Here is a 26,803-nt window from a genome sequence, read left to right as displayed (position 1 = left end):
ACGTTGTTCTGCTGTGTTATGTTGCTAGACAAAAAGATGAGGCACAATGAAACTAACACAAATCAAACTTGTTTTACACAACATTATAGGTACATCAATGTGAATGATATTAGCTGGACAAAATGTCACAGTCTTAAAATAGTTGTCACTACATTTTATCAACTCAAGGGTGTAGCTGGGGAATACCCCGTTTAGTGCCAGTAATAATATACCAAACTTTTTGACTGGGAGCAGTGGTAAACACTCCAATATTCCTGAGGACCATATCACACCAATGGTGAACATTCAACAACAAAATCAAATATCACTCTGTATCACATGATCAATTGTACATGTGATGTCTGGTGTAAATGGAGAACTGTACACAAAACTGAAGTAGATTAGTTACAAGGCAGCAGCAGCCACAAGCTTCTTTACAAGGTTAACACAAACTGTTGTACAACTGCCTTTTTGTCTGTTTACATTAATTTTCTAATGTAATGACCAGTGAGGGTAACCTGACCACAACTGGAGTAATATGATCAGGTAAGTATTTGTGATAGTGGAAATTTCAAATGGAAACGATACATAGTCTTAGGCTGTACCATGTTCTGTGTGTAGCTCAAACCTACACACTGCTGTTTGTGCAGCCTATATAAATACTATTAAGAACTGAGTGTGGGTGATTGCTAATCATCACCATGTTTTACAGTTTGGTGCATGAAAGTGATGGAGTTACACTCAGGGGCGTAGGCAGGGGGGTTCGGATGGTTCGGACGAACCCCCCTTTCAGAGGCAGATTTTTTTTACATTAAAAATCACACCAAATCTTACAGCCCTAGAGCTCTCCGGCAGCTACTTGCTCACTGGCGCTCCTCTGCACTACTCCTGAGGGTCACATCACATTAAATGCTGAACCATTGAAAAGCATATCTATTGCATCACGTGATCAATTGTACATGTGATTCATAGTTGAAATGGCGCAAGTGAAATGTTCAATGGTCGGTTGAGACATATTACAAGGCAGCAGCTGATAAATTTGAGTGGTCATGTTATACATGTGTCAGGTAAGCGCAAACTGTGAATTGTTGATGTATATTTACTTGATGAATGGTTTGTTTATTTGTTACATGTTGTGGGCACGTGATGTCTCAAACATATTGGAGTACAAGCCAAGTGTGAAGTTGCTGACCATCAACAGGAGGACTGGCCGAGAATAATGTATCTGGAAAGAAGTATTGCCAACTAAGGGACTCAAGTGTGGTTGGAAGCAGAACAGTTAATCACTACAGACACAACACATATGGTGAAATACAAGTTCAATACGAGCTTGCATTCCATAATACAAAAATACTAATGCTCTGGAAAGTATTTCAGCAGTAAGACTTCCAACAAGCCGATATGATGAAACCCAGTAAATTTTTTAAATATCCCACAGCAGATACTGATAGCATACAGACGCACCTATGTAGCTAATTTTTTAAATATTTTAACCCACTGGTCTCCTCCACACCTGTGTCCCTTTGGTGGCAGAGCAACTTCCTAGCATATACAATATCATGCATGGTCATGATCACTGAAGTAGCTCTGACATTTTGTGTTCCAGTACATTTGAGACATCTCATGGCTGCCTCATGTCCAGGTTTTGTAATCAACTGATATTTATATGAGATCTACTACTGACTACAGTACGTCAGTGATTGATTATGTTGATGACACAACCATTATGTGCTGTTGTGTGGTGCCTCAGTTGTTTAAAGAATTATAATAAGTGACTATTTTCACCTAGCCTCAATTCCTTTTGTGTATTTTTTGCATTCTTGAAACAATTTCACCCTCCCTCAAACCCTAACAAAGTTTCACACAAGATTTTCTGATAAAACAGTCAAATACTCTAATAGAACAATCACTACAATAATAGTAAAATCCTTCAAGTACATCGCATTTACTGAATGAAAATATTCATAAATAGTGCATTCAGTAATGTCCAGTGGACCAACTAGTTTTTCATTTTCATATACCCTACAACTTCTTTGTTTTCCTATAAGCAAGAGTTCATAATATACTGAATTATGAACTCTTGCTATAAGACATCGTTAAAGTTTCATTCTGATCTGTTAAATACTCTTGGAGTTGTAGTGGTAGACAGTAGGAACATTAAAACAATTGATGTGTACAGCAACTAGTGTAAAAATAGAATCTAGACTCTTATTACACTGACCAAAACTTATAAGTGCAACAGTCTACAAAGCTGGGACTTGTCTTGTTGTGGTCACCACAAACTGGTGTGAATTCATCAAGGTGTAGTTGTGGCCTAGTATACTCACAACCAAGAAGGCTATGAAATGGCAACATTCAGTTACGGCATGTAACAACACACATAACCAATGTTGGTTGGTGGTACAAAAAGACAATTTCAATTCTTTTTCTAAACAGTGTTTCTCAGCTGTGGTTAGTTATATCATATAGTACAATAATACTGTATAGTAGGGATGACAAAAGTGTGGGCATGGCCCACAATAAAATATCACACAAAAACCTGCCTTGATTTCCCCCTCATGATGACATGACAGTATTAGTTGGGTATAATCAGCGCCTTTACATAGACTCGAAACATTTTTGTCAAGTTGCTACAGAATTAAAAAATAAAATAAATTTTCTATTGCTTGCATTCCTGATGCTAGCATAGCGGAAATGTGGCTACAACTTTTTTCACAAAAACGCTTTGAATTCATGTAAAAATAAACCTTTGGCATATTGATAGCAACACAATATGTGCGCTATTGTCTTACTTTTGTCCTTCCATTTTCTAGAGTGGCCATGGTACAGTCCAGGTTTGATCTCTGAGCATGCACGTTTCACAATGTTATTGCACCAACATATTGAAATACAGGTGCTGGCAGTTCAGTGAGCTGTAGAGACAAGATATCACCTACCACCAGGAAATGGACTGCTTGTGGAACAGTATGTACAAAGCATATGTATGAAAGTAGACTATTATTGTAAGTGAGTTAGTCTAGATCTGGTGTAGCTGCTTGTAAGTGAATTAGTCTGCTGGCTATGCCAGAACTTGGTACCATTGTAGTAGGTGGCAGCCGGAATGTAAGTGGACAGGTCTGATAGCTGCAAATCATGATCTCACTCATCAAGAGTTTATAATATACAAGAACTCTTGCACTCATGAATATGAGAATTGTAACTATTTACATGTGACAGATAGCTATATATTTTAATAGCCATCATGAATCGACAAAATTTATTATTCATAAACAAGTAAAAGAAAAAATTTGGAAATTTGAAACTAGAGTAAGGACAAAGAAGTACTGTGTACTGGATCGGAGTAGTACGTAATGTCCAGATACTGTAAAACAATAAGAAATGAATATCCCTACTCTTCTACAGAGATTCTACAATCAAAATGCACAGTAGGGATATTCACTTCTTTTACAGTATCTGAACATCACGTACTACTCCAATCCAGTTTGTTTCAGTACTTTTATTGCAGCAGTACTACTTAGTCCCTGCTCTATATTGTTTTAAAATTCCTAATTTTTTTCTTTTACTTGTGACCCACTCTTGACTAATAAATAGAGTAGTGATCTTCTTTACCACTACATACACACATAATGTAATCACATACATGTAACCAAGAGTAAATTTACTCTTAATATAACATGTACTCACTTCTCACATCCTATTTTTCCCACAAAGTGTTTGATGTAGAGATGGATGACTTGCTGGACAAGGATAGCTCTACATTGGTCCCTAGCGCAGCACTTTCAGTTGTAACCTGATCAGGAGATTAGATTTAGCTCAAGGTGATGACAAGACTGAGGCTGTCGGCACTTCTTCTAGTAACAATAATAACACACGTAACTCATGTTGCTTGATGGTACAAAGGAAAAACAAACACATTGTTCTCTATGAACAGACAAATATGATGGTACTACATATAAATTTTGAGTATTGTGTCTGTGTTCACTGAAGTTAGTAAAACATGTACAAAATCATTTTTGTAGTACACATTTTACCTAATGTATTTTATTGCAAAAAAAATTGTACAAGTAGTTAGCAGGTCACAATTTATTTCTGTTGTTTTATAAGCAGTGGGTTACAACTTGATTTTAAGCCAATCAGAGTTATTGAACTCAATCCAGTCCTCACTCATACTACTCGAGCTGGGGATTGCGTGTGATGAATAATTATGAGCTAGTTGTCCTTTATTTACTGGTGTTTGATAAAACTGTACTGAAATGTATCAACAACATGAAGACTAAGTTATACAATGTTATAGTCACTGTATTAGTTGTGGTCAGGAGCCATGTGTTTAGTGTACAGGTGGAAAGATACTATACTAACTCATGTTTCATTGCACACTTTTAGTTGACATGGTTATGAAAACAACTAAAGTTCACAATCGGCAGAAACATTTTACCACAGCCAAACTACTCCATTAGTGTGTCACACAACCTCATAGTGAACTAGTTCTTGTACAGAAAGTGAGTTATCTGTACCAACACAACAATGTGAAACACAAGACAACATCAAAGGCTGTGACATAACATAAGGGATGTTGTACACAAACAATGACTCAGACAACCTCACTTTCTATTCCCAGTAAACATACATGGAGTATGAGTATGAGTGGTGACTACCATTATCACTATTAGTACCTGTTAGGCCATGTCTAATTTTCAGAAGATTCTGGTCCATTTCTGATGTACAGTCTTCACTGACAAGCATGGTGGCACTCAAGATGTCTGTGAAATGCCTTAGTTGGTTCAACTTCTTACTTTTAAAACTGTGTAATGGTTGGAGAGTTCACTGCACAAATATGATAATCCAAATATGACAGTATTCACCACACTCACCTCTTGTATTCTCTCAGGACATTTTCAGGACACTTCTAATTGTTGATGTTTCATTACAGCCTCTCCTATCCTGTTGTGACAGTACACAAATACGTTACAGTGGATATGTGTAGTGTATGAGTGTTTGTAGTACAAACATATACACACAGCCTGTATTTGTGACTGGAACTGTTATAACAGGAAATATGGACACATAACATTTGCCTCCTGTTATCCTGTCTAGTAATTATTCATGCTATGATACTACAGTCAAGCAATTTTCCCGCTGAGCAAAAACTGGCCGTTTTCGTACATTCCTTGAATTCCATTTTATTGCATCTCTGTAATCTATAGTAACAAAAGAGTAGACAGGCAAACTTTCGGCCTTTTCTGATGAATGGTCCTGGAGTTATAGCGCTTGACAGTTGGAACAGTGATAAACTCAATTTGTACAGCAACAATACAGGAAATTAATTACATGTGCTTAGATAATCGATCATAACTCATGATTGAAACAAGCTACGAAAATGGGACTTGGCACGATGAACTGGCAAATCAATCAAGGTGTAGTGCTTTCCCTGTACTCCTCTGTGTTAACAAAGAAGAAACTAAGAAATGACATTGTTTTTACTGCATCGTAAATAAATGCCCATAACTCATGTATTCTTTGTTGTGCGAACACGAAACAAAAGATTTTCTTACTCTCCATAAACAGGCGAATCCAGTGGTGTGTAGGTTTTATTAATTTGATCTTAATTTCAGTGCGTACGAACGTGATTAAAGCGTGCATAAAGTTTTCATGTACCAAGCATATTTTTACCCAGTGTATTCAATATACAGTTTTATGGCTAAATACAATTTTGCAAAAACGGCCGGTTTTCACTCAGCGGGTCACTAATGTTTGATAGCTTTGTATTGTAAGTTACAGAATGTAGATATTAGTGAGATATGACATTATAAATGCAATGAGATGTAAATCACACACCCAGTTTTCAACAGACTATACAGACAAGACTGCAATGTGTTGATGGGTCGATTCAGCAATGATATAATCAAACTGAAGTGATCTACACACATTGCATATAGTATAACATTGTATGTAACACTTTCACATCTCAGATCAAAGGAGCCGCCTGGGCTATATTTTACACAAGATCAAAGAAAGAATGGAATGGACTATTACAGCATGCATGACAAACTATGATGAGTTTACAACTAACATACAATCCCACTTTATCAACAATCAGCACCACACTAATATACAACTGTACCTCATACTATAATAGCCGTTTTTTTCCCTAGCTGTGCTGACTCCCCAATAATCATAAATAATAATAAATAACAGCTAACACAAGATCTAGAGCTGTAGTTGCCTAGGGCAGGGGTGTATCCAAAGGTGGCTTCCAAATTTGGTTGTGAGTTAAAAAGCGTGAGGGTCTGGGGGCACAGCCCCCAGCTATTGACAGATGTTGGACATTAAAATTCTTCAGAATCATGATTTCATGGATAGTATAAAACGTTTTATGTATGACTAGTTCCTTATCAATTATGATTATGATTGGTCAGTTGTAGTGTGGTAAGGTATATTGCAGTGATCCAAAAGACTACAAATTAAAAACTCAAGATTTAGTTATACCACAGCGATATCTTCAAATTTCAAGTTAGTCTCACATTCAAAATTTGTAGTCTGTTAAGAATGTTCTGTTATGACTGTGTTAGAATAGTAGCCAGACCCTTGTGGAACAAGGGTCAAAGTCATGACCTACAGCAGTCATGCATCGGGGCTGTACACATGTAGCTTTAACTACATTTCAGCTACGACGGTGTATAAACCTGACTGCTCTATTAGAGTATTTCAATTAATGGTATTAATAACCTTGTTCTCTCTGTGATGAATCATTTTAAGGTTCCTATTACACTGTAGTTATACTGCCCTGTTCCCATTTGTTGGTGTGTATATTTGTGTTGTTAAACTAAGATAGTCTGGTGTTCCTGCTGCAAGTCTACAAGTTAAAATTTCAGAGGGGGGTTCCCTGAACCCCCCCCCCCCCCCCAGAAACAAGGGCATACATGGTGGTTTAAGGTACCAACATCAAAATGAAATGTCACTCTTTTACCACTCCTAATTATTAAAAAGTTAACTGTACAACAATTTTCCATATGTTGGCAGTGTTTAGTGTGCCTATGGAAATGATTGTACTGTGTATAACCTAAACTGCACAGAATCAAAATAATCAGATTTTTGTTCTGTTATGTTGGTTTTTGAAAAAGCTTACTGAAAAATGCAGAGTGACATGCTTCTTGGGAAATAAAAATAAATTTAAGTTGACAGGACAGAAAGCTTGATCCTACTGTGCGACAGGAACTTTATGGAGAAGCTTATTCCTTCTATAGTGTATTCTGTGGTGATCTAAATACATAATTACATATCCAAATTCTCCAACTGAAAAATCAGCTATTACTGTAAACAAAAAAAGTTTGACATGACTTAAATTCAGTGAATTTAGCAAATCAAAGGAAACTTGCTAAATTCTATTCATAACTAGTTTAGCTATATTGTTCAATATTACAGTTACATGTGTAATAATTTAAATTTATCAAACTTTTATCTACCAACCTATTCCACATGACATTAACAGTCTATGAATATACCTAGACATAGTCCTCAAACCTTCTGGTTGTTCCAATAATTGTATACACCATGACTGTTCTATTAGAGTATATTGATAGTTTTGATACGACGGAAAATATAAACTTGTTAAAGAGAAACTAAAATAAAATCCCACATGTCAGGTGCAGTAGCTAGGCTACAGAAGCATAAATACTATACTAGAGACACAGAAACTTTGTGGCTTCAATTTTCACAGTTGCAAACTAAAACAGGATTTTCACAATTTTGCACAGCAACACCATGAAAGGGGCTCTCCCCTTTCTAGACTTCCTCTCACACTTCACCATCATCTCTCCAAATAGGGGAATCCATATAACCTTATGGGAGCCATCAATGTAGTTAATGGTGGTGAAATGAATGTGGTCGTCATTATTTACGTCAAAATGTTCAAAGATGGCAAAATCCGTGAAAATTATACACTACAAAATATGGCTATTTGCATAAAACTCAAAGTGAGTGGACTAATCAATGGATATTTTACGAATGGAAATTCTATGAAAATAATTCCATGGAGTACTCATTGGTGAAGTTTCATTGGAGTTTAGTCTATGAAAATGTATTGTAAATTCTGAGACTAATGTCATTGAATTTGGCTTAGGTCACCCGTGAGTCCTTTCAAAAATTTCAAAGTAGTTCTTCCAGGTCGGACATGATATTTCAATAAACCCTCAAAGGACATTCCTGCTTTTGCAGCTCCTACAGACATTGTAGGTGTCTGTTTACTATTGAACAGTAGCTGTTGCTCTTAATAATACTTATAAAAATAGCTTTCTGTTCAATATAGGTGGCTATTTGATGTGCATGAGCTTTATTTGTGGCTGAATTTAAGATTGCATGACAGAAGTGAAATTGGAGATTTGCAATTCATAGCCAATAAGGACTAAGTCAAATATCTGCATAATATTTGGAGTATACTGTAATAGTTCCAGATAGCTGTCTCTTTTGTAGCTCCTGCAGACAGACAAAGAAAGCTGCAGGTCTGAAGCTTTGCATGCAAGAGTCTATGGCCTAGATCTCTCAATAGGCATAGCATGACCGTTCTATGCAAATTTCAGACCTATACAGCTTTCTTTGTCTGTCTGCAGGAGCTGAAGTAGAAATTTCCTTTGAGGGTTATAGAAATATCATGTCCAACCTAATCACAACTGGAAGAACTATGAAATTTTTGAAAGCTCTCATGCGTGATCTAAGCTAAATTCAATGAGATTAGTCTCAGAATTTACAATACATTTTCATAGACTAAACTCCAATGAAACTTCACCAATGAGTACTCCATGGAATCATTTTCATAGAATTTCCATTCGTAAGATGTTCATTGATTAGTCCAATAAAAATGCTATTGAGGTCACCAATGAAATTTCAACTCTTCACAGGTAGGGTTCGCAATTCAAAAAATCAACTTTTACAAATCAATCCCCCTACCATTGTAAGATGTTCATTCCATTGCTAAATCTACCATGAAACTGGAGGCACGATTGTTGTCTACACAGAAATATCAATTTTAGTATCTCGCGATATGCAAAATTTATTATTTTAATTTTGTGCTCCACACAAGGGACTGGATAAAACTTGCTCGCTAGACATTATCTAGAGTTATTGAAAAGTACACACAGCAATAAGCAAATGATTTACAAGGTTCCCAGCACAGGGTTGTTTTCTTTTTAAAATCAGGAAACAAAACATAAATTTTTGTATTCAAGCTGCCCTACCAGCTAAGACAAGAAAGGTCTACTCATCCTCATAGTGATGTGATAAAGTTGGATGCATAGTCTATCTATGCTATTAGTTTGGAAAGGATCTGAGACTTCTCACCATCTGGGTGAAGAGTCTGAAAATTTTCGTACATCATTCCACACAGGATTCTGTTAATGGTGTTAAAGTCCTTTCTAGTACTTCTGATGCCACACTGGACACTTAATTTAGTTTAGAATACAATATGGTGATATTTGATGGTCCAAAAAGTTTGGTCTCAGTTGGTGTTTCTGTGATTTCACATGATGCAGTATACCAGCAACTTGCCAGGAGCTCGAATCAAAAATGAAAGATTTTGTGTTTTTTTGGATATTTTGCAATGTAAGGTGATCTAGTAAAGATTTGAAGCTGCTGTGGAGCATGAGAGGTGAAGTCATATAGTGGTCTACCGCGGTGCAGGGCCTAGAACAACACGTGGAAGCTGTGGATGAAATAATAATTGACAACTGCTGGTACCAAACGTCTAGGGACATCTTTTGCCATAGTTCTAGTCAATAACAAGGAGAAAACATCCGGACCGCCTGGCAGACTCCTATAAGCGTTCAAGCGTTAATCGGATGGCTGCAGGTTCGAGGCTGCCTAGGTCCAGTCATGCTCCTTTCTCCACCTTTTCAAACATACTTTCTGTAACAACTTTAAACAGGTTGTAGGACCAAGTGTCCTACAGACCTTCAGCACTTGTGCTGTAAAGCCTTAATAATTTAAAAAAAAAAAAAATTGATTGCTGCAGAAGCTCTGGAAATGTCTAGATAGGGCAATTTTTTACTACTGCAGAAAATTTTGACACTCATATAACCCAGATGGTGAGAAGTCTCAGATTAATAGCATTTACAGACTATGCATCCAACCATATCGAAACACTTATGAGGAAGAGTTGGCTTCTCTTGCCCTGGGTGGTAGGGCAGTTTGAAATCGAAAATTTGTAATTTTTTTTTGTTTTGTTTTCAAAGAAAACAACCACCCACTAATTTATTTGCTTACTACTAGGGTTGGCAATGAAATAAATTGACTCCCTTTAAATTAACTTGTAACTAAGGAGATGGGGCCTACCATGTCCAGTGGTTAAATGGTGGGTTTGGTAGAGAGTTTTTCATTTAGGATATAGGTATGTCATAAATTTTGACAGATTTGGCCCATATTCATAAAAATGGTTAGAATGTTGTCCATTGCTTTTTTGGTTATTGGGTGAGGTACTCTACAAAATACACTTGCTTAAAAGGTGATTCGCTGCACTTCAATTTTTGCTAAAATGGCACTTAATGGGTCTGTACTAAAAATCAACTCACTTAAAGTGCAAGGCTGGTTCACCTTTTTGGACCTTAAATACCTTATTAAGCAGAGCTTTATAGTGTTCACGTGCCAATGCAGGCTGCTCATCTATGATTTAGAATCCTGCAGCATCTGTTACCCCAACAATACGCATCTATTTTTAAAAATATAATGATCACCATGCAGTACCATTTGGAAACATTGAAGTATATATGCTGCTGCCCACTTTAATTTAAAAACCTGAGCTGGGAAATCACGAAAATTTAAAATGCACGCTACATGAACAGCAAGGGGAATCACCGTATTATTACCCTACGGTTTTAATGTAGACTTTGGTAGGATTGATCACCCAGAGTTGGAGGAGAAACTATACAGGTTGATTTTTTCATTACCAACCCTACTACTACTGTGCGTACTTTTAACTACAATAACTCTAGATAAGATCTAGCTAAGTAGCAAGTTTCATCCAGTCCTTTGTGTAGAGCACGAAGTTTTAAAAATAAATATTGCATCTCGTGAGACACTGAAAACAATACTTCTGCGAAGACAACAATCATGCCTCCGGATTCATGGTAGGTCTAGCAATGAGATACCACAGTGAACATTCCACAATGGTAGGTGGATCGATTTAATAAAGCTGATTTTTCAAATTGCAGATCATATAACAGGTTTGTCAAAAATTTTCATATAGTATGCATTTCCAGTAGTCAAAATCTGTGACTTACATGCAAAGGGTGTCCAGTACAACATGATATAGACAAGACAGAGAGCAGTTGTTTTGTTTTTATCAGTTAGGCCATACCTATTGGATTTTATGTTGCATGGGCCCGACCAACTGTCTCTTTTCATGACCTGAAATGATAATGATAATCACGTGATATAGGATCACATGTGGCAAGATGGTCAATCTTGTATGTGCTAGTGAAAATCAGCTATTGGGATAAGTCCTCTAAGGATTAAACTCTTCAAAGGTTGAGCTTTAATGGTGAAGATATTCCAAACGAAGTAGTTCGTATACTCAAGAGGTTTGTTTCATTGTACAGTATTACATTATGGTGCTATATATGTTTCATGCAATGTTTTTTGTAGTTGTTGCTCTTTTTGTATGGTAAATGGACCTTATCCGCAATGACATTAAAACGTTAAATGGCGGCCGATAGTGTGGACACTTTGTACAGGGGGTATTGGGAGAGATGGCGGTTCGCTATGTTAACATTCACATACTGCAGCAAGGGGCAAGGTGAGGCATACATACTTAATTTCAAGACAAATGCGCATGGTTTTGCGTCAATACCAAAACTTAAGTCTGATTTCATCTGGGGGACTATTTCGCATTGCCATATCATGCTAACTAGCCTCTTACCTTTATTATCCAATAGTTACATGTCATAAAATCCGTAAACAAAGTTCATTTTAGTGATTACAGACAAAGTGCCCACACTATAGTATGTTCACGTTGAGCTGAATCCTCAAAACAGCTAAAAATTAAAAGTGGATTTTTTCTCAACAGAGTTAACATTTCAGCCAACCAGATGATTATTGGTAACAGCAAAGGTGTCAACAACAGACACATACGGTTTGGCTCCATTACAAGTTCGGGAAAGAGCTGTAATGGTCACTGTACTTATATGGCTTCCCATAGGAAATGTATTGTGAAAAGTTTGATTGGCCGTAAATACTACGTCAAATGTTTGAACAAAAAGATTTTGAAATATTTTTAGCGGGTCAAGCAGTACTACAAATGAGCTAAATTTCAAGGTCGTGTGTAATTGCATCCATGAGTTATTAAATGTTTTTGAGGATTCAGCTCAACGTGAACATACTATATACACGGCCATTTTGTCAATTATGACGTCATTGCGGATAAGGTCTATTCACCATTATAGTTGAATTTTCTATTATGGGGGTTTTGCTGTGTGTATGCTGGCGATCCATGCGGTGTTTTTGTAGGTCTGTGTAGGCTCTGTAGGTTTAGCTGCTTTTTCTTTTTTCTGCTTTTTGTCATTTATAAATTAAATTAGGTTTAACTTCTAGCTAGAGATCGGGGAGGATGGGAGTGCCATTAGGGCCGGAATAAAAAAAATAAAAATTTTCTACTACGTATTATTTATTATCAAATCGACCTACCTACCCAAATTTTCTGAGATTTTGTCCGTGCAACATAAAGGCCTTACGTAGTGTCTACAACTACACACACCACCCACTCTGACTTACTGCTTAGTATCCAGTTATCTTCATAGTTGAACCATGTATGGCCCTCGTACTCCAAGAACTAGCTGTATGCTGTCAGCTGCTGTGATAAAAATTTCCCGCATGACCCCCAAGTTCTAGTTAACACGCACCATAAGGAAACACTGTAAACTATTCCGTAAACTTGTTAATGGTATAACGGAAAAGGGTTTGCTGTCAAGAAAGACGAGATGACTGATCGTACTGTCCTGTTTGCTTCGCTACTTGTAATGCTGTGTTATTTGACTGTGCAGGTTACTTCTCAATCTCAAAGTAAAGTTGTATTTTTATGTGTTAAAGAGCCACACCCACTGAGCTCTTTGCTTTGTTACAGTCATCCAAGATTCTTGGAGCGCTTGGACCTGTACTAGTGATACTGAAGCTTCCCGCACCAGAATAACGGCTAACTGTACTACAATGAATGTGTTTGATTCTGTCACCAACATGACAAACATCACCACGAGCTGCGTCAACTCAACGGACATGGAGACAATGACAGGTTAGCTAGCCATAGAGCCGGGATAATGATCAGCAGTACCCTAAAGCTGTCACTTTATAAAGTATGCTGAGAAACTGCAATATTTAGCTAAATGTGCATGAAACATGCTGTTGTCGTGCCTTTCGGTGACCTCCTGCATAGGCAATTCTAAGTGGGGGCGGACGATCGAAAAATAAGTTTTCAAAAATCTTGGGGAAAAGTTGCAGTATAGATTGGCATTGTTGTTTTTAGTATTTTTTCATGTTTTTAGCATAAATTCCAAAATTCTACCACCGTATATTACAGCCATACAACAATATACTCATGCTATGCCCTCCGGCATTCCACCCCCCGGTAGGTCAGGTCTAGAATCGCTACTGACCTCTGGCACTCACGGTGCTCACCTAGTCTCATGCCCAGACCGCTTTTCCCCCACCCCAATACAAAAGGGGAAAAAGCAGTCTGGGCACGAGACTATAGTGCTCACCATGCTGATTATCTCCTGATAGATAACTGAATGGCTGTAACCTTACACTTTGACTCTAAGACCACTATTTGGCAATTTTCTGGGGTTTTTTTTGAGACCGCTATGCAAAAAGCCATGCATTTCTTGTCATCTATGTAATTCAGTGTTGTATGTGTGAGCAAGTGTGCATGCATGCATGTGTGTGTGTGTGTGTGTGTGTGTGTGTGTGTGTGTGTGTGTGTGTGTGTGTGTGTGTGTGTGTGTGTGTGTGTGTGTGTGTGTGTGTGTGTGTGTGTGTGTGTGTGTGTGTGTGTGTGTGTGTGTGTGGTATAATGTTTGCCTTGTGTTTGTAACTATGTTTAACCAGATTGTTGCTGCTGGCTTTCTGTTGTATCACTCCAACAAGGAGGAACAGCATTGTGCTAATTGTTGTAAGTATAAAATAATAAATCAAATCATCAGAAAATTCCAAATTCTGAGAGTAGGCAAGTAGCAGGTCATTTCCATTAGTACCTAGTACTTGCATAATTATTGTAGTCCTAATTTTTACTTGTATGTTATACATGTAGTTACTGTATTGCCTTATATATCTGTAGGTCATTTCTTTTTTTTTTCCACCCTTGCCATGCCCACACTGGGTTCATTTGCAAACCAGTATTTTGTGGTCGCATGAGACCGAGGTTTTTTTTGTGGATTTGTATGTCTTCTCATTATTTATTAATAATGGTCTCAATCACAAAACTGAGCTAGCCCTGGCTTTGCTGTCCAATTTTCAGTCACAACAGTCTGTTCCACATCCAATGTCACAGTTTCTACTGACAAACATGGTAACAGTCAAGATGTCTGTTTGTAGCATACCTAATTGGTTTACCTAAATTTCTGCAAGCAAAAGGTTGTAGTTGTAATGTTGAAGGGCTCCAGTGCACAAGGTAGCTACTATATATATGAGTGCGACTTACAATCTCCATTGCAGCAATCTTGAAAACTCCCGGCAGGTGTTCAACATGTATGATTCAGACAAATAATAGTTAGGTAAACCATGGGGAAATGCAGCAGTGGAATTCATGCAGGCACAATTGAAAAGTAGAAAATCATGGCCAAATAGTGCCCTTAGAATTTCATTCACGGGTAGAAGGTCATTATTCATTAATGTAGAAGATCACTGCACTTGAACAGCTGGCTATCTATCTCTACAGAGAGGCCTCCATAAGATTTTACTACTTTGTTGAGATGTTTTCTGTGTCATAAAAATGCTAACCTTCTCAGCATCAAGATACAGGTTCACAATGATGTGATTAATAGCAGCAATGATGAAAATCTGAGGCAGTGATGACAGCTGACAATTAGTCAAGTATACTTGGCTTAATCTGTGGGCAGAAACTGATAACTGCCCTTTGTATAAATTAAATTATAAATTTAGTTCAGTGCTTAGCCGGAAGATTGAGACGTGCACCTAGCTAACAGTATTTACATCCCATCAAAGTTTACATATAGTTTATCGGCTATGCCTCTCAGGCAAAGTTGCAATTACAAGAATGTTAGTTATGCCAGGCTTGCCAGCTCAGGGATCTCAGACATAAAAACACTCATGTACAGGCTCCAGGTTATATTGTTGTTAAACCAATTGTTTTTCTTTCAACAGATGTTGTATCACAGTCACTTAGTTGGTCTATGTGGTCTCCAGTATTACCATCATGTGGTACAACAAGGATGATCTCACAATCACGTGCCATACAGTGTTCAGTGGTTAACCCAGAATGTTCTGTTACTTGCAACCCCAGGGAAGCAACAAGAACTGAAGACATTCCATTATGTTGCACTGGTATGTGTATTGGTAATTATAGGTTGAGGGGTCAGTTTGTGAAACCTGTCAACATGTATTTGCAGCTAGTATTACATTCACACAAGCTGCAAACTTTCATGAATTGTGTGATTAAAAAGCACTAGTCACTAAATAATTAAATTATAACTACCAGTTTTCATTTGTTAACTTGCCTACTTTCAATAAGAGCAATTTGGTCATCACATTAAAGTGAAGCTTCCATGATTTTGTTCAGTTATCAATGATGCAGTTTTGTTCATGTGGACCTTTCGAATTTATGGTGTTTAACCTTATTGTTACTGTTAAACACCTGATCATGAAGTATTGGCATCGAAGTATATGTAGCTACCTGAAATACTATACAGTTGACTGTAAAAACAATTCTACTCACTGGCTAAATCATGGCATGGGAAAATACTTTGGCCCTAAAAAGTAGTTAGGTGCACCATGCTATGGGCGACATACTATGTAACTGATACAGCTTGATTTCAAGCATTTAATCACAATTCCACATCCCTATAGCATTACCGTGGAACCAGTGGACTACCTGGACATCCACGATGTGTTCATCTGTTACTGCAACACAAACAAGACAACGAACACGTGATCGTACATCATGTGTAAGTGCTGGTGATTGTGAGGATAGCTGTGTTGATGGGACTGAGAGTAGAACTGGTATGTATTAACCACAAGTGCCGCAGGTTTTGCATCTTGGATTATTGACTTAGTTACTGATGTAACATGTTTTTGTGCTCTAATTAGCTATATGTACCCGTTGTACCTGTGTGTAACTGAATGAGGCACTCAATAACAATTCAATGTTGTTGATATACAGTTTCTCCAACAACATGGAGTGTCTGGGGAAATTGGAGTCTTCCAGGGGAGCAGTTGTGTGCTAATGGACAACGTTTTAGACAGAGAACATGTCCTAATGACTCAGTATTGTACTGTGAGTTTGAATGTCCTGTTGGAGATGTTCAAAGTGAAACTGATTGCTGCATAGGTAAGATATTATAATACTACTATGCATGTATATAGAAAACAATAGTAGAAAAAAGCCTTAGATATATATAGCCATTAAAAGCTATATTTATACTGAAGCAAATTTGGCATACCTGTATATACATCTCCTATTTATAACTATATTATATGAAAGGTGAATCTAAAGAAATTTGCTAAACTTTATTTGCCATTATTAGCTATTTTATATTGTTCAATATTGACTGTATATTAATTTTCCAAACTTTTCATCTGGTTGACATGCTCCACACACTAATTTGCCTAACTTAAGTGGTCATGCCAAAGTATTTTGTTTACATGATTATATGATTATTGAATATATTATAGTACAGTACCAGTGGACTACATGGAGTACCTGGGCTGAAACTCCAAACAGTGATTGTCCCTCAATAAGAACTAGAAGAAGGACTTGCACGGTTGATGCCTCTGCAGTGACTCGAAATGTTACTAGGGCTTATCCATGTTCAACAACCTGTACACTGGATAGCGTTGATACTGTGGAAGAAGATTTCTTTCCAGAGAGATGTGTAAACGTTGATACAGGAGGTAAGGTGCAGATTGTGGGTAGGGGCACAGCTGAAATGCACATGCGTCAGGGAAATTATTTAGCTACAATGTTAATTTACACTCAGTTTTACAGTGAGACATTGAATGCTACTTTTGAATCTGAGTCATTGTTAATGTAGTGTATACACTCAGTGATACTGTTGAAGATCTTGTTGAGTAGTAGCAGACTCAAACTTAGCACATGGTATTTCAATGACTGCACTATTAAAGTTATAGGCTACTCTATTAAGAGTATCTTGATAAAATTCTCTCTATAGATACCTGGGAGGGCTCCCTGTACCACCTTTAAATCTTTCTTAATCAACTAATGTTTTGAATAGTACCATAAATAGCAATTTTAAAAAGAGAGGGAAAGAAACATTTATCCAAATGTCCGATAACCATCACAGAGGTATATATACCATGTTAGTCATTTCAGCCAATAAAAACCATTAAACTACTATACAAAAATCAGGTAAACTATAGACCATGCACTAATTTTTCATCTGAGAGTGTTACAGGACAAGTAGCTAATGGAATTTTAATTTGAGAAGGTCAGTAACTGCATGTTAATTGACAAAATTTAGAACACACTTTGTGCTAAAATAGCATACTTGCATATCTCCAATTCTAGTATATGTGCTAGCTACTTCATGCCGAGGCATTTGTACCACGTTTGTAATGTAATGTGCTATTTTTTTTTGTTTTTTAGCACATGGTAAGTTAAATAAACAATGTGCTATTATTTTAACAGATGTACTATGCTAATTCAATACATTGTGTGCCAAATAAGCACATGCACAGAGAGACATGTAAAACAAAACACTTAATTGTTATTAGAAAATTTGACTGTTAACATGCACAGATCAAGACACAATTTCTTAGTCCCTGCCACCTCTGGAGTATTAGTTGTTTCAATCTCACTTTTTTTTACACAGATGACGGCTTCCCAGTGTGGGCAATAGCAGTGATATCTGCAGTGGGTGTGGTTGTAGTGGTGGGTGGATTTGTTGTTGTTACAATTATTGGAAGAACACTTGCCAGAAGGCAAGCATACTCCATCGGGTGAGTGACTCCACACTGTAACACCACACAATACAATCATACAGTGGATCCTCTTATCCAAACCCCTAATTGTTCATTTTTATAAATTCATGTATCTAAAAATATTCGTAAAATCACCACATATAAACAATTTTATAATTTAATCCTGCTGTAACACTGAACTAGACTGACAGAACAATCTCACCATTTTACTAACCAAAATCACATGCATACATATGTTCCTATGAGTTATGCCCATGTTATCCACAGTGAGGCTACCATAGCTGCACAAAAAGAATACGAAAGGATGCATGAGCCAACTGCAGCAGGAGATGCAGGTTATCGTCCGACTGACTCTTTCAACTTTCACCCAAGTGGGATACCACCGGCTCAAGAATCTTATGACTCTTACGAGGAGAAGCAATTCTGACCTCAGTCTTGTGTTGGTATTGCCTGTTACCTAGTTAACAGTTGTTTAGTATTTTATAGGAGATTTATCTTTTATGTATGCACTATACACTGTACATGCATACTACAAACATAGAATGTGCACAAAATGTATGGTAGATGATATTATGTCCTTTACCGTAACATCTGTTGCTGCAAACAACTCCACGTGCTACTTTATCCACACAAATTACACTTTACTTGAATTTTACAACAGGCTATTAATTGAATCAACTAAACAAAAATTCCACCCTCAAAATATTTGTCATAACCCAACTGAGTCACCTGTAATCAAGTGCACTACGCTAACTACTCCAACGTCACAGACAAATCACTGAAGTTCATATATGCATGTATCATGACAATTTCCCATCAACACCAAATAGTTCTTTAAACATATATCCTAACTGATGTTGTTCAAGATACTGGTAGAACTGTCCCATACTCATGTGGTTCCCTCGAGGTCCATGAGTATCAAAACTCAACTCACCAAAACCTTGTATTTTACAATGACACTTTACATCTTTCAATGTAGCACACTCAACTGTCTCACGTTTCCTACATGTTATCGATTTCCAGTTCATCTTGCGTAACAGGTGGTAATATTCTGACGCGTTCACAGACAGTCCCTCAACACATACAACACCTGGTTTCCCTGGTAGGCAAAAACCTGTTAGTTCCAGTTCTGCAGCCCATGCCAGTATGCTCTTGCGCTTTGTTTTACTGTAGATGTGATGCATATAAAGCCACATGCGACAAAATTCTGGGACAGTGTTAGCAACAGGGCTTACTGGAATGTCACTGTCAAGACTGAAAAATGAGCCACAATTCTCTTTCACCCATTCCAGGACGTTCAGTAGGCATGGCTCACCCAGCACGTGATCTGAGTTAATGTAATTCTCCAGCTTTTTGTTCAGGGTTTCTTCATCCCTGCGAGACAACTCGTTACTTCTTACACGTACTGTAGGATTAGACAACAGTGGATAAGTTTGAGGAATCTGAAAGCAAATGATGAGTGGTTTGCAGACTTGCACATCGGAAGTTCCTGGCACTTCTTCGTCCTCTTCACTGGATGAAAACTCTTCCAATAGAACTGGTACCTCCAGATTTATAGAGAAATTTAGATCACCTTTCGGTAAGGACGATGCGTCATTGACACAAGCTCTCATAAGGACGAGTGTATCCGGACTGTCGACAACAAATTCACCAGGTGAGCAATACATCGATTCCAGCAGTTCAAATTCCCCAAGCTGCTGTTCCAAATTTACAAACACGTCTTCTTTGTGAGCCATGAGGAAACCATAAAAATTCGTAATTTCTCAATAAGCGTATCAAATAATAATAATAATAGATTTAAGTGTCGGTATAAGCATAGATAATAGACACCCCATACATGTGTCTATTATCTATGGTATAAGATATTGCCATACAAAAGTGGGTGTATTAAAAAGCATGCATATATATATACATTATACACTCAGTCCATGTCTCTGAGTTCTACAGATGTTGTTTTCTTTGTGGTCTTTTGGACAGCTTTACCACCAAAATATCCAGCAAACACTCCGGTCGCCAAACCCCCAGCTACACCACTGGCTGCTTGAATACCAACCACTGCTCCTATTGGTCCTCCCACCACTCCTCCAAGTACACCACCCAGTAAGGCTCCTCCAACTGGGTAGAGATAGGCCTTGTATCCTGCTGCCTATGGAATGTATATAAACATATAATTAAGAGATTCATGACTCTATTTAATGTTGTACATATGGCCCTACACTGGCTGGCAGTATCAAGACAGCTTGAAATTCTTTCCAGATTAGGATGACGATGGAGATAATAATTATAAACTAAGAATTCATACATGCCCCTTACCCTCCTAACCGCCAAACCAAGATCAAGGTGCTATGACAAAACTGTAAAATACTCAAATAGAACAGTCACAACATATCAAGGACAACTTTGCCCATGGCAAAGTGCAGCAAATTCCAAGTTGCCAGATTGTCCTTTATATACCAATGCTATAACTACTATAAGCCACTGATGGATATCTCTACTGGAATCAATTTCATGTTTGGAAACCACAATTTAATGCCACAATGTAGATAGATATATATTTGTACATAACTTATGAAAAAAAAAAAAAGATATTTTACACATAAGTTACAGTACAACAAAAATTAGAATCTATAAAAGTCTAGGAGGTGCCCCTCCTGATCTGTATACATTCTACATGTACCGGCCCTAGTGCTTCTCCCCTATAGCCAAATCCTAGCAGGTCGTTTCTACACACATTAAATGAAATCCTGTATGTATATGTAGACTGCACACATGATCTATGTAGATACACTGAAATATCTGCAGTTTCCTGAATCACCACTCAGTGTAGACTTTTAAACACACACACATGAACGGATATATGGACCACTGTAATAATAGTGCACTGCAATTTGAATTAACTGTCCACTACCTCTAAATGCTTATGACTTGGTAGATATACAATATGAAGAATTCTATCATACACGTGCGAACATTTTGTGCGAGCAACATTCTTAAATCATATGCTTAGAAACAACTCCCACAACAAACTTTAACCAGATGTTCTATCTAAATGCTATAATTAAACTTTGTTGATCTCATAAAAAGCTTACAAATGTCTCCAAATTTGTTATACCAAAGACTATTTTATAGTTCACTCGTACAATAACAAGATCATGCTCAGTCAGTAATCAACAGTACTACTGACCTGTGTCAAATTGATGGTACCACCTCTGGTGTTCCTTGCTGCTGAATCAACATTGTCTGCTATTTCATCAACCCCGTCTTCTTGATCCTGTAATGAACAGGATGACAATAGTAGTACGTACGTACTAGACACATTTGAAAAAAATTAAAATTATTAAGGAATAAGGATTGCAACTTTGTTGTAAACAAATCACTAGATTTTGTTGGAAAATAGGAGTTAATATATTTATACAGCTTTATATGAAATAGGTCTGCAAAATTAGGGCATGTGGGCTCAAAATACATCTTGCCACACACAACAGATCATATATCTTCTCCAACTACCGTACGGAGGAAAACTTTGGAGGAGGAAAAATTTGGCAAATCAAGCAAAATATCACTGTTGGCGAAATAAAATTTGGCGAATTGTTATCAAAGCGCACGCCCTATTTAATTAATTAGATTACTAATCGCTGTGTGTGAGTACTCGGAGTGCCACGCCTCTTCAGCGCCTGGAGTCAGCTATCAACTAAAAGTAATACTATATAGACAGTAGGTCTATACCCTTTGGAATATTGAATATCGGTAGGAATGGTTACTTTTCACGCCCGTTTTGAGGCGAGGTTTGAGGATACCACGTGTACTCACAGTAGCTAGCTACCTAGTGAGGTATTGTCGAGGCAGGCTTAGCTCTAGCATGATACTTGGACCAGTAGCCCTTAGTCAAGTAGAAAATTGACTAGTTCGAGGCTTGGTTTACTATTTCCTTGACCAGCAAAATATTTGGATGGGGAAAATTTGGCGAATTCACAGTCGTTCGCCAAATTTGCCAAATTTTAACGGCGCCAAAGTTTTCCTCCATATGGTAACATTATCCATGGATAGTCTTACCGAGTATTATTACCAAAATACACATACATGTATGTAAAATGCTGTTTACAAGGTCATACTATCCCCAATATATACCAGGTCCCTATTCAACATTTAGAACGAAGTTAGCAATACCGTATACCAGCAGTATGTATATTTCATGGTTGTTGTATTAGTCAAGATTTTCGTGTTTTAAATTTCATGGATGCTTCTTAACCTAGGATTTCCGTGTTTTAAATTTCATGGATCACTTTTGCTCAATTCGAAGATTTTTGTTCTCAACCACATAGCTACGAAGGGTCTGCATTGATTTTTACTTCAAGCATTATACAGATTGCTAAAGCTCGTCTGAACCAAGTAGCACAGTAGCGGCAATCTCTGTACGAGGCATAGTCTAGTCTTATAGTAGGCCAGCTTCGTTCGTGAGCCACGCCCACTTTAAAATCGCAAATGTGTGATACTGTTTGTAAGGATATGTGGAATCCACATATACCTACAACACTATCACACACCAGGAGCCACACTAATTTATTAGAAAAGTGAGTTGGACACACAAATTTTCACATGATTAAATTTCACAGTAGCTTTACTAACCATAAAAATTATGTACTGCAAAATTTTTTGGGTATACACTATACTTCTTCCTTAAAGAAACAACAACAGCAATTGAACACATCAATTAGGCATCAAATTTAACCCCTTTCATGAACACCAGGACAAGTACAACATAGTTGTGTTCCTAGGAATTACACAAGCAGAAAAATCACCTAGCCCAAGGTCACACTATATACTATACACAAGAAACAGGCACAACACACCTTCACCAATCTGGCTAGGTCTCTAGTAATATCACTCAACTCAACCAGGTCACTACGAAGCTGGTCCCAAGACTGACTGGCTGCCTGATCACTGGGGACCAGTACACTCTGCTCATCCACTGTCAGTGAAGTGAACACATGCTCCACCTCATGAGTGTCATCTGATGTCACTGTAACACAACAGCATGACATGCATGTAATTCAGCTTCTTAATTCTGACTCTTGTGGAGACCTCAATCTATTCTGAAAACTTTGGGACCAGCCACACTGAAGGCTCTAACTGACTAATCAACGAGACAATGACATGGTTATCAAGGTGACCACACTCCAGGGTTATTTATTTTCATGTGGTTCCACAAACAGTTTTAAACATACACGACATAGTTTTTAAACTACAGTATAATGCAGGCTAGAATTCTAATAGGCACAAATCTTAAAGCATGCCACTGCAACTCCATAAGGCAGAAAGTATAGTAAGTTCAATGGTGTGGTTTTAACTACCAGGAAGTCACCACTTGGTCTGGGATTTTTTATGCATTGAATAATTTTAGTATTAAATTTCTGACTCCCTACTACACAGTTCCTAGTTCTCCTAACAGCTCAGCTTTCATGACTTGAAAATATTCTCGATCACATATACTACGTTGACAACAGTAAGGTAATAAAATTGCATTTACTTTTCTTTTAAACTTTGCATACACAGCTCTCTAAAATCTGAATTAGATAATTATTAGTTTTCACAAAATAACCATCAACATTTTATTGATTGATCAATATGTACCATAAGTGTTAGTTGTAATAGAGTACAGTACATTTATTGGGACCCAGGCTATATAAATATCAACAAGACCTCTTTGCATGTAGAACTCGGCATGTCAGACTAAGAAACCCAGAGAGTATTTCACTGTGTTTAAGTACACTATATATGCATGTACACTCTGGCCGTGCACATGCACGTACACACGCACGCACACACCATGTTCAAATTCCACTACACCAGATGCCATCCCAAATGATTCAATAGCATTGTAGACCTTCTTACGAATACCAGCCACACGTTTATCAAACTGCCTCAGGTCATCCTCCTGTACCTCATTTCTTATCTCATCCAGTGTCTTCATGTGGCTCTTCAGTTGCTGCCATGGAGATGAAAACTTTCACCAATAATCAGTAACAACTCTACCTGTACAGTCCTACTAGCATTGAGTTGCTCACTGTTCAGCTTGTCCCAGTCCTTATCATGTTGGTACTATGGTAACAAAAATGTTTCTAACACAACAACTAGCTTAGCATCAATACAATATACCACAGATGAGGCACTTAGCTGAAGAATGGGGAGTAGTTTAAGAGAACAAATAAGGCAAATTTGTTCTACATTTAGGGAGAGATAATAGAGCAATTTTTTTGGTATTAGCAAAATGTTTGAATTCCATATGAGCGAGAGATTGAACAACCCCACATTACATCCATAGTGGTTTATTATTAAGGTATTCCAACCAAGCGCTGCTACCATCATAAAACACTCGGCCACAACAACTGATATGTATGTGGACCTTAGTAATCCAACTGGTTAAATGAACAGAGACATTAAGAATTGAAAAAAATTGACACAACCCATTGCCTGAATGGCAAAAGGCTTTGCATAATTATGTAAATAACTTGATACCATATTTAAGTCACCACATTACAGTGACTTTTGTACATGGTTGTAAGTGAAATAGACCTTGCTATAAAGTTACAGTGAGATGATATGCAAGTGTCACCTTAGCAATGAACATCAGTAGATCTTTAGTGAGCATAAAACATAGTTACTAACTGAGGCAAGACCAGGTACAGTGTGTTTATGTGCTTACTTGTAGGATATTTTCTTTGTGACGGTTTAGTCGACCCAGATCAGCTGGTAATGCAACATTGACAAACTTGTGTATGGTGTGGTCCAGCACTCTGATTGGTCTCTTTGAATTCTCCATGACTACACACACACATTGGTGTAAAAAAGGCACACATAAGTTATACTTATTTTACAGTTCATTTTTGAACTCATAATTGTACATAACAACATGGCTAACCTTTTACCCTATCGTAAACCGAATTATACTACGTTCCTCGTCTCTGGTTCCTCGTAAATTAGTTCCGCTAAGTCATATAGATTACTCTTATTAATGCCCATTAAACAAAATTACACGTGATACATATACACAAAGGTTTTTGTGGCCACTCTGATAGGAAATTATCACAATGGTAAGTTCACTGATAACTACGTTATGTTGTTACTTGGTTTAATGTACTAAGGGTACAAACATGTGCATATGGTGACGCGTTGTTTGATAGTAATGTTTTCAGAGTGTAAATTTTATTTGTCACACTAGAGATCACCGTCATCGACTAGTGTAGGAGCGGGCAGGTCTGGGGGAAGCTCTAAACCAGCCAGATCATCTGCTGGAGGTGTGAGACAAAGGTAAGAGAAAGAATCTGTCGAGATTGTTAACTGTCTCTAATATTTTAATGCAGAAAATCAGGAGGTTCAACTGCTAGGACAACTAGTACTGCTGGTGGTGTCTCATCTGGTGGAGGAACTATGTGGCGGTTCTATACCGGAGATGACTCACCAGGAATTAAAATGTAATACAAATACTACACACAGTTTTGCAGGGGCATTCCCAAATCACATGTGTGACATTGTAAAATACTGATACCCACAATGCATCTCAAGCCTCAGCTTCAGTTTTGCTACTTGTTAAACATTATTTTGTACCTGTTAAACACATTGTGCCAAAAGTTTTTGCTTAAAGGATAGTGGTGTAAATAATCCTTGACTGTTTATCCACTCGTAACACTGAAAAATCCCAGGATAATCTGTATTTGTATATGTAGAAGTGTGCCTGCAGAATTATATACACACAAGGTTTGAGTAGTGGAATTTGTATGCCATCCACTTATATGGTTGCCTGCTTTTCCACTCCTTGTATTAAGATTGATATCCTTGTTACAATGGAGGCTTCATTGCAGAGTAGTACTGCAGTTCACAGTAGCAACTGGAGAAATCTGTTAAATCATCTAGTTCAATTTTATCATATCAAATTTTTATATCCCTGTTACCCATACGCATAAGAGTGTTGGCAACGACCAAGGTCAAGTTTGTGTAACATTTATTCCCACAATGCCCTTTACGCACATCATTAGTTGTTGAGCATGTGTTTTACTACTTTGTTTGGTCATGTCATTCACTCTCACAAGCTTTGTTACCCATATTATGACGTACAGTCTTTAACTACTATAAAACCATCATATATTTTTGTACATTTGTAGTTCAGAATTACCCCTGAGGTTCCAGTGTTGCCATGTCATGCAATTTGTACTTGTACTTATAATTGTAGAGAAGAATTTGTATGACAAGTTAAGCATCACCTATACCTCTATTGATGGTACACATGCCTTCCATAATAATTTATTAACTGAGCTACATGATCAATTAAAATGCATTTGTTGTCTCTAAAGAGTTTTAACAACCTGGTTTCTGTTTATTTATGAAAGCCCACTTGAGCATTGTACAAACTTTGTTAAGAAATGTCATCATTGTTTTGAAGTATATTATTGTGTTGTAATCTCTTTCTTTACAGAGGACCTGTTCCAGTGTTAGTAATGAGTCTCCTCTTCATAGCCTCAGTCTTCTTGCTACACATCTGGGGCAAATATTCACGCAGATAACCAGCATATATTGGCCATAAAGAACACTTATAGTTTCTTTTTTGTATAGTAAATTACAATGGATTTATGTGATAATTGATATCATGAAGCGCTTGATTACGCGCACGCGTTAGCGG

At 37.4% G+C, this 26,803-nt stretch overlaps 4 protein-coding genes and 1 long non-coding RNA gene across 6 annotated transcripts; 2 read left to right on the top strand and 3 right to left on the bottom strand.

The window, feature by feature from the left end:
- Nucleotides 1-2: 2 nt before the first annotated feature.
- On the bottom strand, nt 3-12,967 carry LOC136241033 (uncharacterized). 2 transcript variants are annotated; one of them, XR_010694107.1, is made up of 5 exons: nt 12,736-12,963; nt 4,851-4,920; nt 4,653-4,803; nt 3,664-3,830; nt 3-24 (listed from the first exon to the last, which is right to left on the bottom strand). It is a non-coding gene; the product is annotated as an uncharacterized lncRNA (long non-coding RNA). The 2 variants fall into 2 exon arrangements; XR_010694108.1 differs by lacking the exon at nt 3-24 and adding an exon at nt 2,108-2,317 and having other exon boundaries at nt 12,736-12,967.
- Nucleotides 12,863-18,736, top strand: LOC136241004 (A disintegrin and metalloproteinase with thrombospondin motifs adt-1-like). The gene is made up of 8 exons (XM_066032103.1): nt 12,863-13,023; nt 13,085-13,249; nt 15,337-15,516; nt 16,039-16,191; nt 16,352-16,519; nt 16,864-17,082; nt 18,021-18,147; nt 18,397-18,736. The coding sequence occupies exons 1-8, from the start codon at nt 12,942-12,944 to the stop codon at nt 18,554-18,556; spliced, it is 1,254 nt and encodes a 417-aa protein (XP_065888175.1). The 5' UTR covers nt 12,863-12,941; the 3' UTR covers nt 18,557-18,736.
- Nucleotides 18,737-18,908: 172 nt separating this feature from the next.
- On the bottom strand, nt 18,909-19,867 carry LOC136241007 (RWD domain-containing protein 2B-like). The gene has a single exon (XM_066032113.1). The coding sequence runs from the start codon at nt 19,863-19,865 to the stop codon at nt 18,930-18,932; it is 936 nt and encodes a 311-aa protein (XP_065888185.1). The 5' UTR covers nt 19,866-19,867; the 3' UTR covers nt 18,909-18,929.
- Nucleotides 19,868-19,994: 127 nt separating this feature from the next.
- LOC136241009 (syntaxin-17-like) lies at nt 19,995-25,197 on the bottom strand. Its single transcript, XM_066032115.1, has 7 exons — nt 25,049-25,197; nt 24,833-24,951; nt 24,163-24,228; nt 23,956-24,115; nt 22,980-23,149; nt 21,314-21,400; nt 19,995-20,275 (listed from the first exon to the last, which is right to left on the bottom strand). The coding sequence occupies exons 2-7, from the start codon at nt 24,947-24,949 to the stop codon at nt 20,051-20,053; spliced, it is 825 nt and encodes a 274-aa protein (XP_065888187.1). The 5' UTR covers nt 24,950-24,951; nt 25,049-25,197; the 3' UTR covers nt 19,995-20,050.
- On the top strand, nt 25,107-26,775 carry LOC136241027 (protein transport protein Sec61 subunit beta-like). Its single transcript, XM_066032214.1, has 4 exons — nt 25,107-25,220; nt 25,349-25,437; nt 25,491-25,601; nt 26,600-26,775. Exons 1-4 carry the CDS (start codon nt 25,218-25,220, stop codon nt 26,685-26,687), a joined length of 291 nt encoding a protein of 96 aa, XP_065888286.1. The 5' UTR covers nt 25,107-25,217; the 3' UTR covers nt 26,688-26,775.
- Nucleotides 26,776-26,803: the final 28 nt, after the last annotated feature.

Source organism: Dysidea avara, chromosome 12 (assembly GCF_963678975.1).
Source record: "Dysidea avara chromosome 12, odDysAvar1.4, whole genome shotgun sequence".
In the NCBI taxonomy this organism is placed as follows: Eukaryota; Metazoa; Porifera; class Demospongiae; order Dictyoceratida; family Dysideidae; genus Dysidea; species Dysidea avara.
The sequence above is the reverse complement of the archived record's forward strand: the minus strand, read 5'-3'. Positions and strand labels throughout refer to the sequence as shown.

Bases quoted from the DNA above. Each gene is read 5' to 3' on its own strand.
- LOC136241027 (XM_066032214.1), top strand. The intron at 25,438-25,490 runs GTAAGAGAAAGA...ATTTTAATGCAG, and splicing joins GCTGGAGGTGTGAGACAAAG to AAAATCAGGAGGTTCAACTG. The intron at 25,602-26,599 runs GTAATACAAATA...CTTTCTTTACAG, and splicing joins GACTCACCAGGAATTAAAAT to AGGACCTGTTCCAGTGTTAG.
- LOC136241009 (XM_066032115.1), bottom strand. From the start codon at position 24,949: ATGGAGAATTCAAAGAGACCAATCAGAGTGCTGGACCACACCATACAC. The intron at 21,401-22,979 runs GTGTGTTGTGCC...TGTTCATTACAG, and splicing joins ACCTAGCCAGATTGGTGAAG to GATCAAGAAGACGGGGTTGA. The intron at 20,276-21,313 runs GTCAGTAGTACT...TACATTCCATAG, and splicing joins GTACCATCAATTTGACACAG to GCAGCAGGATACAAGGCCTA.
- LOC136241004 (XM_066032103.1), top strand. From the start codon at position 12,942: ATGACTGATCGTACTGTCCTGTTTGCTTCGCTACTTGTAATGCTGTGT. The intron at 13,024-13,084 runs GTAAAGTTGTAT...GCTTTGTTACAG, and splicing joins GGTTACTTCTCAATCTCAAA to TCATCCAAGATTCTTGGAGC. The intron at 15,517-16,038 runs GTATGTGTATTG...ACATCCCTATAG, and splicing joins CATTCCATTATGTTGCACTG to CATTACCGTGGAACCAGTGG.
- LOC136241007 (XM_066032113.1), bottom strand. From the start codon at position 19,865: ATGGCTCACAAAGAAGACGTGTTTGTAAATTTGGAACAGCAGCTTGGG.